Source organism: Mobula birostris, chromosome 15 (genome assembly GCF_030028105.1).
Source record: "Mobula birostris isolate sMobBir1 chromosome 15, sMobBir1.hap1, whole genome shotgun sequence".
NCBI lineage: Eukaryota > Metazoa > Chordata > Chondrichthyes > Myliobatiformes > Myliobatidae > Mobula > Mobula birostris.
Genome location: NC_092384.1, coordinates 60,387,982 through 60,403,412, shown reverse-complemented (window position 1 = coordinate 60,403,412; position 15,431 = coordinate 60,387,982). Strand labels below are relative to the sequence as shown.

Sequence of the window (15,431 nt, the reverse complement as noted above, 5' to 3'; positions counted from 1 at the left end):
TGTGCTTTTGTTTTAAACGCAGGGCAGATGTTAATAGAAGGTGCATTTTGTGCGTCATTTGCAGTGCAACAAAATTAAGGAATTGGAGGACAGGGCAGACATAACTTTTTCAGGTGATAAGAAACAGAATCTTAATATTCTAGGCCCATATTTGCAGTGTCAAAAACCCATTGAAGTGATTTTTCAAATAATTATCCACATTGATACAAAATATGCTTTGTAATTGACTTATTAATCATTATCTCTCACTCATGCTCTCCGTAGAGATCCATGGAATTACTAAGTTGCAAGCAGGCCATGTAGCATAGAATCATCCTGTGATCTAGTGCAGAGGAAACCATTTGCTGTATCTGCTGTATCATGCTTGTGCTGACTTCTTTATATACAATTTTTCTACTCCTCTTCCTCTCTAGTCCTCCTTTATTTAAAAAAAATCCCAAGAAATATTTGGCAACACACACAAAATACTGGAGGAATTCAGCAGGCCAGGCAGCATCTATGGAAAAGAGTAAACGGTTGACATTTCAGGCCAAGACTCTTCATCTGGAAATGTTTATTCAGTATCCTTTTGAAAGATCCGATCAAATACCCTATCATGACATTGCATTCCTGATCTCAGCTTGTAATATTCCTTATCATCTGAAAATCAAAAAATAAAGCTGTGTATGCAGGAAATCTGAAAAAAAATATGCTAGAAGCACTCAGCGGATCAGACATGATAAATGAAAAGTGAAACAGAGTTAATGTTTTAGTTATGTCAGGAGAAAGAGTCTTTTAAAAGGTTAAAAGGTTATCCTCCTGCAGATAATAGCTGACCTGCTGAGCCCTGCTATCATTTTCTGTTTTTGTTTCCCCGTTGTCTCACCTTGCATCAGATGGCCTTGCTAGTTGACACAACACTGAAAGCACATTTTTCACCTATACTTAAGGCAGTTTACAGTTTTAAACACTTCTGTCAAGTTTGCTCATAGCTGTCTCTGCTCCAATGAAAAGTGCTTCACTGCAAACAAAGTGAATTTCTCAGTATAATATAATGGTGCCTCGGCACTTCACTGGAGAATTATTTTGACCTTTTCAGATTTCATTGCTATAAAGAAATCATCTCTTGCACAGAAGGTTGGCTGACCTGATAATCTTTTTGCTGATGATGTTCAGTTTCATAGAGAATCTGATACACTGATCAATAATGTTCAATATTTTTATCTTTCTTTTGATGATGACAGGAGAAGATCTATCTGTGGAGCATTTGCAAACTGTAGAACTTGGACAGGATGCCTTAAAGGATTGGATGTGCAGAGCCTCTCTGATCGTTAGTTTTCTCCATGCACTGGTTGCTCTGGCTCTTCACCTTACAAAATCAGAGTACCAAGGTGAACTCTTCAATCCAAACCAGATGCTGCCACTGTGTTTGGGTATAGAATATTCTGGGATATTTACTGTTTTGGATATCCCTTCTGTCATTTATCTCAAACCCAACTTGCCTTCAAGGAACCAGAGACAATGGAAGCTGTTGTTCTCCTCTCAAGCCCACGGGGAAAGTTTTTCTCGTCTTTCCACTCAGATTATTCACAAAGGACCAACGTTGTTGGTTGTGAAGGATTCACTTGGACACATCTTTGGTGGTTTTGCCTCCTGCAGCTGGGAGCTGAAGCCACAGTTCCAAGGTAAAATATCATTAAGTGATGGTATAATGTTTAATTACGAACAGTGTTTATTTTTCTATTGTTAAATTTATGCTGAAAATTCTTATCCTGAGCTATTATCTGACCCAGCATTAAAATTCACACTCTTGCCTTGGGCTGGTCTCTGTGTATGTCGAATCACATTCACTGTACGAATTGTTCTCAGTCTAAATGCTCAGGCAACCAATTAGCAAGTACCTACTATCAATATTAATTTTAAGTTGACTTGAAGTTGGTTTTAAGTGTCCAGTAAGTTGAAAGTCCAAGACGCATTTCCAACCCTTATTCAACACAACAAGCCATTTTCTTTTAATTTAGTTCCAGGAGATGGAGATTAATGGTGTTGTCAGCATTAAATACCATGAATTCTATGCATTAAGTCTACATGTTGCTTCAGGAATTCTGCACCACATCCCTGAAAAAACAGTCAAACCTTGAATCTGAATTATGGCTGACAACACAGCATCAGTTCAGGATGTCACTCTAGGATTCAAATTGAAAACTACCTATTAATTTTTGTGAAAAATATAGTGAGAAGGAAGTGCAAAAGAATCATCTCCAGACACTGCTATAAAGTTAATTTTTTTAGGAACATGTTTTCACGGTTCCTTTGGATGAGCTTCCCAGCATGCTTCAATGGTGAAAGTTAACTGGCAAGAACGCAGAGGAGATTCTGCACACCCTAAGTAGCATTCACTCAACGGCCAGATTCATACTTGGTGTAGAATATTATACGATTGTTGTCAGGGATACAGTACGATTGGAGCAGCAACTGTGTTTATAAATTAGCATTGTAACTGTTTTTAGCATACATTTTACATCCATGTTATGGAAAGTATGTGGGTGTAATCACTGAACTTATAAATTCAAAGTAATAATGTTCTAATAATTTTTATATAGAAATAATTTGCTGTTTGTACTTCTATGGACATTCTTTAAGATTTATATATGTTAGAAACATAGAAAACCTACAGCACAATACAGGCCCTTCGGCCCACAATGCTGTACCTCTGACTATCTACATGATCAATACCTTTCATCATCTTAATATGCCTCTACCAGGTAACCTCTCATCCTCCATCTCTCCAAGGAAAAAAGACCAAGTTCACTCAACCTATTCTCATAAGGCATACTCCCCAAACGAGGCAACATCCTTGTAAATCTCCTTTGCACTCTTTCCATAGTTTCCACGTCCTTCCTGTAGTGAAGTGTTCAGAACTGAGCACAGTACTCCAAGTGGGGTCTGACCAAGGTCCTATATAGCTGTAACATTATCTTCGGCTCTTGAACTCAATCCCACGGTTGATGAAGGCCAATACACCGTATGCCTTCTTAACCATACAGTCAACCTGTGCAGCTGCTTTGAGCGTCCTCAGGACACGGACCCCAAGATCACTCTGATGATCCTCCACACCGTCAAGAGTCTTACCATTAATACTATATTCTGCCATCGTATTTGACTTACCAAAGTGAACTACTTCACATTTATCTGGGTTGAATATCTGCCACTTCTCAGCCCAGTTTTGCATCCTATCGATGGCCCGCTGTAACCTCTGATAGCCCTCCACACTATCCACAACACTCCCAACTTTTGTGTCATCAGCAAATTTACTAACCCATTCCTCCACCTCCTCATCCAGGTCATTTATAAAAATCACTAAGAGAGGGGGTCCCAGAATAGATCCCTGAGGCACACCACTGGTCATCGACCTCCATGCAGAATATGACCCGTCTACAACCACTCTTTGCCTTCTGTGGACAAGCCAATTCTGAATCCACAAAGCAATGCTCCCTTGGATCCCATGCCTCCTTACTTTCTCAATAAGCCTTGCATGGGATACAATCATACGCCTTGCTGAAACCCATATACACTACATCTACGGCTCTATCTTCGTCAATGTGTTTAGTCACTTTCTCAAAAAATTTAGTCAGGTTTGTAAGGCAATAATCATATGCCTCTCTAAATGTTCATAAATCCTGCCTCTCAGGATCTTTTCCATCAACTTACCAACCACTGAAGTAAGACTCACTGGTCTATGATTTCCTGTGCTATCTCTAGTCCCTTTTTTGAATAAGGGAACAAGATCTGCAACCCTCCAATCCTCCAGAACCTCTTTGCATCATCTCATTGATGATTCAAAGATCATTATCGGAGGCTCAGCAATCTCCTCCCTCACCTCCCACGGTAGCCTGGGGTATTTCTCATCTGGTCCCCGTGATTTATCCAATTTGATGCTTTCCAAAAGCTGCAGCGCATCCTCTTTCTTAATATCTACATGCCCAAGCTTTTCAGTCCACTCTTAAGTCATTCCTACAATCGCCAAGGTCCTTTTCCACAGTGAATACTGAAGCAAAGTATTCATTTAGTACCTCTGCTATTTCTTCTGGCTCCATACACACCTTTCCACTGTCATACTTGATTGGTCCTATTCTCTTGCGTCTTATCCTCTTGCTCTTCACATACTTGTAGAATGCCTTGGGGGTTTTCTTTAATCCTGCTCGCCAAGGCCTTCTCATGGCCCCTTCTGGCTCTCCTAATTTCATTCTTAGGTTCCTTCCTGTTAGCCTTATAATCTTCTAGATTTCTATCATTACCTAGTTTTTTGAACCTTTCGTAAGCTTTTCTTCTTGACTAGATTTTCAACAGCCTTTGTACACCATGGTTCCTGTACCCTACCATCCTTTCCCTGTCTCATTGGAATGTACCTATGCAGAATGCCATGCAAATATCCCCTGAACATTTGCCAGATTTCTGCCGTACATTTTCCTGAGAACATCTGATCCCATTTTATACTTCCAAGTTCCTGCCTGATAGCTTCATATTTCCCCTTACTCCAATTAAACATTTTCCTAACTTGTTTGCTCCTATACCTCTCCAATGCTATGGTGAAGAAAATAGAATTGTGATCACTATCTCCAAAATGCTGTCCCACTGAGAGACCTGGCACCTAACCAGGTTCATTTCCCAATACCAGATCAAGTACAGCCTCTCTGCGTTAGGTTTATCTGCATATTGTGTCAGGAAACCTTCCTGAACGCACCTAGCAAACTCCACCCCATCTAAACCCCTTGCTGTAGGGAGATGCCAATCAATATTGGGGAAATTAAAATCTCCCATCACGACAACCCTGTTATTATTGTACTGTTCCAGAATCTGTCTCCCTAGCTGCTCCACAATGTCCCTGTTATTATTGGGTGTCTATAAGAAACACCCAGTAGAGTTATTGACCCCTTCCTGTTCTTAACTTCCACCCACAGAGGCTCAGTAGACAATCCCTCCATGACTTCCTCCTTTTCTGCAGCCATGACACTATCTCTGATCAGCAGTGCCATGTTCCCACCTCTTTTGCCCCCCTGTCTGTCCTTTCCGAAACATTTAAATCCTGACACTCTTAAGTAGCCATTCCTGTCCCATAGCCATCCAAGTCTCTGTAATGGCCACAACATCATAGCTGCAGGTACTGATCCACACTCTGGCTCTAAGCTGATCTGTTTTGTTCATGATACTCCTTGCATTAAAATAGACACATCTCAACCCACCAGTCTGAGCGCATCCCTTCTCTATCACCTGCCTATTCCCCCTGTTCATTGACTTGTTTTAATGTTTCTTTTGGCAGAGCTGAAAAAGATGTGCAATATGAGTTTAGAGTGCACCTCTAATATGTTATGATACAAGGTTATGATATGAACTCTCTGCTTCTGCACTCCTCACCCCCCACTTAACCTCCTAGAAGCACTAACAGGACTAATAGGGGTGGCATGGCAGCATAGTGGTTTGCATAATGCTTTACAGTATCATACCACCCGGGTTCCGTTACCGCTGCTGTTTGTAAGGACTTAGTACGTTCTCCCCGTGACCATGTGTGTTTCCTCCAGGGACTTCAATCAGGCTTGTTTGTATTGATCTCTGCCCAGTCATTATTAATAACATATAACCTGCAGTACTAGAAGACCCAACACACTCTACAATAAGGAATGCTTACCGTTCCATGCCCAGACTGCAATTTGGGAAATATGATCACTTCGCTGTCCTTCAACCCACATAGAGGCTGATGCAAAGATCAAAGTTCCAGAGATAAAGACAATAAAGAGACGGTTGCGGGAGATAGCGGAGCAACTACAGGATTTGTTCAAGTCTGTGTACTGGGCTGTGCTTACAGATTCATTTAAGGATCTGAATGAGGAGTGTGTCCTCACAAAACCATTCAGAGTCTTCTCCAACCAGAAGCCCTGCATGAACCATGAGATACACAATCTGCTGGGGGCCAGCCCGGTCAGTGGCTTCAGGTCTGGTGAACAAATAAGAATCGAGATGTCCTGGTACAATCTTTGAAAGCCACTTCACTTGCAAAGTGACAATTGTGGACCAAACATGAATCACTTGAAGATACTTGACAGCTTTGGCAAGGCATTAATGCTAATACCTCTTACAAAGTGAAACCAAGCAACCTAGGGGACAATAAAGCTTTGTTCCCAGATGAGCTCAATACCTTCTGTGCTCGCTTTGACGATTAACACATGGAGGAACCTTCACGAACTCCCACTGGTCTCAGTGACCCTGTGATTTCAACCTCTGAGGCCGATGTGAGAACATCCTTCAGGAGGGAGAACCCACAAAAAGTATTCTGCCCAGATGGGGTACCTGGCCATGTACTACAGACCTGTACTGATCGATTGGCTGAAGTGTTCACTGACATCTTTAGCCTACATGGAGTGCTGTTGCAGGAAGGCAGCATTCATCGTGAAGGACCCCCACCCCCACCAGGCCACATTCTCTTCTCACTGCTGCCATCAGGAAGAATGTACCGGAGCCTCGGGATCCACACCACCAGGTTCATGAATAGCTGTTACACTTCAATCATCAGGTTCTTGAATCAGAGGGGATAACTTCACTCAACTTCACTTATTCCATCACTGAACTGTTCTACAAGCTATGGATTTACTTTCAAGGACTCTTCATGTTCTCGATGTATATTGCTTATTTATTTCTATTTTTTTCTATTATATTTGCATAGTTTGTTGTCTTTTGCACATTGGTTGTTTGTCCGTCCTGTTGGGTGTGGTCATCCATTGATTCTTTTGTGTTTCTTGGATCTACTGTGTACGCCTACAAGAAAATCAGGGTTCTATATGGTGACGTGTATGTACTTTGGTAATAAATTTACTTTGAAAGGTTAATGAGGGTGTCAGATGTTACGGAGAGAAAGCGGGAGAGTGGGGCTGAGAGGGATAATAAATCAGCCATGGTGGAATGGCGGAGCAGACTCAATGGGTCGAATGGCCTAATTCTGCTTATGGTCTCGTTATTCAGTCAGTCGTTCATTAGCTGGTTTTGAAAACTAATGTATATAAGTGATTGCTGTGTTTTCTTACTTGACCAACAATTACATGATTCCTGAACAAGTAATCACTTTGGTACCTCCTTAGGCTGTGATGAATTGTTATATAAATGTACATTTGTTATTTTCCAGTAATAAATAATTTTGCATTTTTTGATTTATATTGCAGGGGATAGCAGATGCTTTTTATTTACTCTTAATCCAAAGCTGGGGATCTACAGCTGTACGGGATACAATGAACACTATATGTACCTGAATGTTGGCCAGCAAACCATGCCAAATGGACTTGTGAGTATTGGGCTAGCCAAGCTCCAATGTAGAAGTGAAAAGTAATGTTGGGTTTCTCTCCGTTGCACATTTCTCGAAGGTTGACTAAGTTTTTGCTGACATGCTGAATCTACGCAAACTTTTAAGAATGTAGGGGCACAGTCGTGCCCTCTTTATTATGAGACTAATATGCTGGTCCCAGGACAGATCATCTGATTATGTTAGTGCCAAGGAATTTAAAGCTGCTGACACAGTCCACCTCCATTCCCTTAATGAAGACTGGCTTATGGATCTCTGACTTACTCCAATTCTAGATGAAAATCAGCTCTTTGGTTTTGCTTACATTAATTGAGTTAACTTAAGTTATTGTGGCACCGCTCATTCAGATTTTCAATCTCCCCCTCCTATATACAGATTTGTCACCACCTTTTTTTTTGGCCAACAACAAACAAACTTAAATATAGCCTCACAGTCAAAAGTATGTAGTGAGTAGATTGGGGGCTAAGCACACAGCTCAATGGTAGAACAACAGCTTTTTAGTTCCGATTGTTTTGACAAGTAATTTTGGTTTTTAAGTTCCAGTTGCTTTAAACTGCTAGGAATAGCAAGTTATTTCTGTAGTCGCATAGGTGGTTTAAATAAAATCTGATAGAGCAGTAAGGAAGGGTTGCACTCTTGGAAATGCTACTTTTCAAATGAAGCACATTTTGTTAATACTAATGTGAATTTTTAAAATTCCACAACATTAATGAACTACTCGCACTTATCCCTAATGTTCTGTCTAATACCCCTCAACAATGCCAAAACAATAATAGTGTGCTCATAATCCATGGTGGTTTGTGGGAGCTCGCCCTGCACATATGATCACATTTTCAGTACATTAAAAAATTGCTGGTTGCAATACGTGAGATCAATATTAACATTTAAAGTGGATTAATTATAAATTGCATCTTACCTATGGTGTTACAGGGCATGGGAGGGCAGCACAATTACTTTGGATTGTGGATTGACAGTAACTATGGTAAAGGTCACAGCAAAGCCAAGCCACGGTGTACAACTTACAATAGTCCTCAGCTGTCTGCCGAGGAGCATTTTACTATCGATACCATGGAAGTTTGGATGGTGGGAAATCTCCCTGCAAGTGATCTGGTACGTTATAACTAACTTCTTGTGTTTAAGAGAACCTTATGCTTTAGTAATAGATGCTGTTTTTTTTTTGTTGATGCCCTCAGCAATTACAGTTTTTAAAACAATTCTATACTGCACCCAAAAGGTTAAAGATCAGGAGGCAAAACAGTGACCAATATTTGTTCCTTTTACAGTCCTATTACACAGCCTACAAATCGTCACTAGATTTCCGTGAGGGAAGGAAAAAAATTACAAATATGTTTGCTTCTCAGAAATCCAGTGTTCAGTTCTCCACTTGTATTTTCCTCAGGAGTTTAAATTTTGATTACTTTTTACTAATCTGTCAATCCATAATTTGCACTTGAGTTTCTAATTGGGGTTTAATACTAAACTGAATAATTCACTTAGAATCTTTTTTATGAATCTTTTGCTGTATATTATCAATAACTAAATTATTAATTCTGATTTGCTAACAGTAACAATAAATGTTTTAGTATTAACAGAACACATTCTGGATCCAAAAATATTGAAATAGTGAGATTTTGAACTGAATTTGACTTTTAATCATAATAGCAAGCTGGGTGAATGGCACTGACTTCTTGGGTAAACACAAGCTGTTATACATGAGAAAGTGAGTTAAGTGGATTTAGCTTTGAATTTTTGGAACTTCAGAGTTGTAGCAAAGTTTGTCTATTTCTAGAATGAGCAAGCACAAAATAATGCTTGGAATTATATATGCATTGGGAGATGCTGTGGTGTTTTTGCATTTTGATGTATGGTTGAAAGTGTGGTTACCAATGCAGTTGCCACCAGGCTCATATTTTGCTCAGATTTTTCAGAGTTTGTGAACGTACATGTTTCAGCAATTTCAGAATTTCTGCAGATGCATGCTTGAATGCCGAGGACCTGAAATGGCTGTCAGAAATGGACAGTCAACATAGTTCAATGACTGAGCTCACTTTTGGACTAGTCATCCAGTCCTCCCTTGCTTGAAGCTTCTGCAATGACTTTGAGCCAAATGAAGCAATGTTTTTCCACAGTTGTGGAGAGGATGGTGGGGGAGTCTAAGACCAGGTGATGCCAGCCTCAGAATAGAGGCGTGTCCTTTTAGAATGGAGATGATGAGGAATTCCTTTAGCCGGAGAGTGGCGAATCTGTGGAAGTTGTTGGCATCTGTGGAGGCCAAGTCATTGGGTATATTTAAGGCAGAGGATGATAGATTCTTGATTAGTCAGGGCATGAAGGGATACGGGGAGAAGGCAGGCGATTGAGGTTGAGAGGGATAATGGATCAGCCGTGATGAAATGGCAGAGCAGACTCGATGGGCCCAAGTGGCCTAATTCTGCTCCTATATTTTATCGTATTATGGTCTTACTCAAGCAGTTAAGAACAGCTGTGAACTGTTCCCAACTCCACAGTGTGTCAATTTAAAAACATTTTTCCATGGTTGACAATTTGAAAAATTGATCTTAAATATCTCTATAATGTGGTGCTAATTTAGAATGTTCTAAATGCTCTTTGAAAGTGTTTAAGTTTTTAATTATTCTAGGTGATTAGCTCCTTTATCCTGATTTTGTGGGCAGGATTAGTTTTGACAGTTCCATTTAATTTTTCTATTTATACCTGCACCTTACTATTTTCCATTGAAGAACTTCCTAAGAACAACATCATGGAAGGGAAGGTGAACATACATTTTTCCCTCAAGGCCAGCAGAGAGCGCTGTAGGCTCTTCATTGATTGCAAAATCAGCAAAACTTGTACACCAAAGTTTTAAAATCCAAGTTCTAGTAGTGGGAATTTTGAAAATATCAGCTTCTCAAATTAATTCTAGCTCCTCGGTTCAGTGAGAACCGTATAAGTTTTTCTTCCTTTTTTTTTGCATTGGCCTAGTTTATCTTGATTCCACATTTCACATGGTCAAAGTTGTTTTCAGAGTCAGTACCAGAGCATTCCTCCCTAGTAGTTAGCACAATGCTATTACAGCTTGGGCTGTTCCAGAGTTTGGAGTTCAATTCTGGCACCATTTTGTAAGGAGTGTGTATGTCCTTCCCATTAATTAGGATCCCATTTGAACTAACGCTGATTTGTGCTTGTTAGATTTCATTAACAAACATTTCTGTGTTGATTGGTGCCCATCAGGAAACAGTCCCGGGTACGCCTGGATGTAATTTCAGTGCTACTGATGGTGCCTACCGTTATACACCTTTCCCCTACACCCAACAGAAAATGGAACCTTTGGGGGAAATCTATGAATTTTGTTAATAACTAATTTTTTTTTAAAAAAGTACTTTGTGTGTGTTTGGAGAATGAATCATTGAGGTACTATCAGATCAACCTCGGCCCCTCTGCTCAATTGGCCAGCAGTATGATACGTAACTCATTCAAACTCTTTTAAATTGATTTTTAAAACCAGGCCAGTGCGCCTTCTGCAAGATACCCCCTTAGCTTTTCCCCTTACCACATGGCAGCCTTTTATACTGTTGCACTTTGACACTCGAGGGAAGTGATTTGACTCATTTCACAACAGACAGTGTGGTAAAAATACAAGTTGTATGATGTGGGTAGCTGTGATCGAAAACCATGCAGGAAAGGTTTTTTTTTCTTGTTCATATTTCACCCTTTTAATTTTCCTTTTCACTAATATGTATTTTTTGTGTTCTCAACCAACGACAACAGCAATGTCATCCATCATCATTCCTCCCTAATTTCATTGCCAGTTAATTCCTGAAGGAATTTTGCACCATCTCTAAGCAATAACACATTAGCTTTTTTACAAGAATGAAATTTACCTGCAGATTTATATAGAGAGATTGCATTTGTGTGAAGAGTTGAATCTGGATTTCAGAGTTGTACACCTGACCGTGGTTAAGGAGGGAACAAATGAGCATCTTGAACTGGAGTTGAACCAAAGGCCAGCCAATGCTTACATGCATATAAAATTGTGGAATTACTCCAACTGATACACCTTTGGTGAGACAGAGTAGATCTTTGGGTAATTGTGACTTTAATAATAGGCTATTGTTTCAATAGAGAATGCCATTTGTGATCCCCTTGCCAAGGAACATATTTGCTAAAATTATTCCTTTTATTGGACACACTTTGTATTTCTGTAGGTCTGAGTCCAGTCTGTTATGAAAAGTTCACAAAATGTCAGGGAGAATGATGATTTGACAAAAAGGAACATTTGCAAAATGCATGAACGCTTATTGTATTCCTGATAGCATTTACTACAAAAGGTTAATGATGAAGGTGCTGGAATTATTGTTAAATCTACTCCTAGAATTACTGTTTGGGCAATACACACAAAATGCTGAAGAAGTCAGCGGATCAGGAAAGGAATAAATGGTCAATTTTTCGGGCCAAGACCCTTTCTGAAGTCCTGAGGAAGGGTCTTGCCTGGAAATGCCAACTGCTTAGATTATGAAGACACGTAGTCCCTTTTATTGTCATTTAGTAATGCATGCATTAAGAAATGATACATTATTTCCTCCGGTGTGATATCACAAAATAAAGGACAAACCAAGACTGAAAAAACTGACAAAACCACATAATTATACATATAGTTACAACAGTGCAACAATACCATAACTTGATGAAGAAGTCCGTGAGCACAGTAAAGTTCAAAGTTTCTCAAATGTCCCACATATCACGCATTCGGGAGAGGGAAGAAAAACTCTCCCTGCCATGCCGACCACAATTCGATTCTGAGTCATCCGAAAACTTGGAGCTCTGATCAGCTCTCCGACACCGAGTACTGAATGCCATCTCTGTCCGAGCGATTCGACCTCTTTCTCGGTCGCCAAAAGCAGGCAAGGCCAGGGATTTTGAGGCCTACCCTCCGAAAGATTCCCGACCACACAGTAACAACAGCAGCGGATGGGTGTTTCAGAAATTTCTCCAGATGTTCCTCTGTGCTTTCACGTCCATTCTCCATCAAATCAGAATTGTCCACGGCCCCTATTTAACAGATACGATATCATTTTTCACCGGAGGGCGCGCACGCGTGGCGCGCTGCCATCTTCTCCTCCCGCCTTCCTGCTTATTTCTTTCCATTGATGCTGCCTGATGTGTTGATTTCCTCCAGCATTTTTTTGTGTGTTGCTCTGGATTTCCAGTATCTGCAGAATCCCTTGTGCTTATGAATTACTGTTTGGGAGCTGTTTGTGGCTACCATTTGGTCTCCTGAGTATAAATGCTGGAAACTTGTTTCTTTATATCTTGAGTGTTTCAGAGAAAGCAGGTAAACAAGTAAGCTTTGTGTGTATTTAAACTAGTATATACAAGTTGCATCTGGTACTGTCAAATTTTCATATTCTGAATCAGGAAGTAGAACAAAATTAATGTTTTACAAAATCAATAGCTTAATTCTAAGTGTCAGAATCAGGTCTGGACTTTTATGTTTTCCCAGTCTATATTTTTCTCAAACTGGGTGATTTTAAAAGTAATGAAAAATGTAGTTTTGACTTTAATGTAATTCGCTGTCATCTGTGCTAGTTAGTGACCTTTGATTAAGGAGCCCTACCACCCAGTAGACACCCTCTTCTTATTACTACCATCTGGGAAGAGTTACAGGAGCCTGAAAGCACACACTCAATGTTTCAGGAACAGCTTCTTCCCCTCCACCATCTGATTTCTGAATGGACGATGAACCCATGAACACTACCTCCTTATTTTGCTCCTTTTCTGCATTACATTTTTTTTATATTTGTTAGAGTATTTTGTATGTATTGTACTGTACTGCTGCCTCAAAACAACAAATTTCATGACATACATCAGTCATAATAAACCTGATTCTGACATTCAACACAGTTTGATGTACCCCCATTCATTGTTTATAGGTGAAAGTATTCCTTACCAACTAAATTTTATTTATTGGTAATGCTTATGGCAAATTTTCATTGTCACCCAAATTTCAAGTGGCTTTCAGTTACTATACTCAAATTCAAGTTTTAATTTCAAATAGTTGCTTCATTTTGCTTCTAGTCTAAAACCAAGAGTGTACTGGACACGGACCCTGAAGCTCAGGCCTTGTTGGAAATGATTGGAAAGACGAGGGTGAGTGATGGACTGCGAGATCCTGGTGGAGATGAAGAGAAAGAATGAAGTGACTCCTGAAGATCAAGTGCAGAATAAATAGTATGATGTCACCATTATTACTTAGAAGAGGAGAAATCATAAATGAACCAGCTGATAAAGGCAATCTTCTGTTTAAGAAATAATAATGAAACAAAACGCATTAAAAGATTTGCTTATTTTTATGGCAGAAGCATCGTCAATTGATTCCTGAGCTGTGTTTTATGCAAGGTAACAGCAATTAGATGATTCTGATCTGAACATAACAGATTTGCAGGAAAACAGGAGGAAAGGAAGATCTGGGTACTTTTTCAGAGCAAGAAATTCCACCTAAGTTATTCTACCTATTTCAGTATATTTCACCCATCACCGAACTGAGTAGCGCAAATTGAATTTGTTGCGATTGTTAAGGCATAAATTGCTAAGGATGCAAATATGTGTACCAAATTAATATTTGTCTTGGATGGGAGGCTTCAGATTTGTAGTAGATTTTCTATATTTAATCAACAATTTCATGATATGGAATTTAATTACATTGTACTGTGATTAATACAATGCTACTAACTGCAAAGTGTTTCATTTAATACTGCTTCATTTAATAATAATTTAATCTGTTTTCATAAGTGTCTTCACAAAGTTGAGTATGTTTAAAAAAGACTATATTCATGCTCAGTATTGAAACATCTATGTTTGTTCTATAAAATGGTTTTATTTATGACATTTCTGGGATGGTATCAATGCAATTAGTGATTCTCATCTTTTTATGAGAATCTTTTTACATTAATTCTCAAACTAGCTCATGAATATCCGTTATTCATAACCTATAGTTTCCCTTTATTGCTCCTCATTTTCTTCTGTTTGCTGACTTCCACATTTGCAGGAGTCAGTATAATGTGCATCATGAGGAAATAGAGGAACTGATTTAGAAGAACCACTAACAGGATGCATAATGAACAGGCCATCCTGCCTTTTGAACCATTATCAAGGTCAGGGCTGATCTTATACCTTTGTGCCATTTCCTGAATTTCTCTATATCCTATGATTCCCTTACCATCCAGGAATCTTATCAATGTCTCTTTTGAATTAATTCTATGACAGAGTCTTCACAGTTCTCTGTGACAGTGATTCATCACATTCTGAGTGAAGAAATTTCTCCTCAGCTCAGCTGTAATGTACCTTTACCTTAGTCTACAACCTGACCAGCATCCAGGGAAACGTTCTTCCTTCTTCCAGCCTGTCCTATAGGAAGTTTGTAAGTTTCACTGAAATCGCCTCTAAATCTGTAGGGAATACAGAACATATCTACTTAATCTCTCTTCACCTGTTACCTGAGGAATCACTCTGGTGCCTCTTAGTTGCTTTCAGTTTATGAGTAGTACAACCTTTCTTTGGTAAGGAAATGAAAAGAGTATCCAGGTATGCTCACACCAAGGCCGTAGTCTTTGCATTAAGATTTCCCTAATTTTTGTATTCAAATACTCTTGTAATAAAGGCTAACACACTATTAACTGACATAATATCTAGTTGCACCTAAATGTGGTGTTTTGAACAACAAAACAGCGAAATTTCTCAGTTTTTGGTTTGAATTAATGTTACATTGAATATGACAAATAGGATCAAGTGCATGGATAGAAATGGAGTAAAATCTAAAATACAGCACTTGTTATATTGAATTTGAACTATTAAACCCTGCTTTCTGTAATCATAACTGAAATACCACAATGTGTTAGCAATAGAGAGAATGGTAGAGATAGGATTTTATAATAACACAGGACATTTGGTCCATTGGTTCCATTATGGCTTCTAGGGGAGAAATTACAACTGTTCCATTGTCCTTCTCTATCTCCCTGTATTCACTTATTGTCTCTCGCCCATGTCCATCAATGCCCTTTTGATTCTTTTTGACATTAACCTACTCTGAAGATTAACTTACGGTAGTTGA

General features: G+C 39.3%; 1 protein-coding gene across 2 annotated transcripts in view; it reads left to right on the top strand.

Moving 5' to 3' along the window:
- Positions 1 to 14,724, top strand: part of meak7 (MTOR associated protein, eak-7 homolog) — a 56,385-nt gene extending 41,661 nt beyond the window's left edge. For both annotated transcript variants that reach the window (XM_072279884.1, XM_072279885.1), the window contains 4 exons: positions 1,224 to 1,664; positions 7,191 to 7,309; positions 8,258 to 8,437; positions 13,400 to 14,724. In XM_072279884.1, the coding sequence (XP_072135985.1) occupies positions 1,224 to 1,664; positions 7,191 to 7,309; positions 8,258 to 8,437; positions 13,400 to 13,519 (860 nt within the window). In that variant the 3' untranslated portion in view covers positions 13,520 to 14,724. The remainder of the gene's footprint in view (positions 1 to 1,223; positions 1,665 to 7,190; positions 7,310 to 8,257; positions 8,438 to 13,399) is intronic.
- Positions 14,725 to 15,431: the final 707 nt, after the last annotated feature.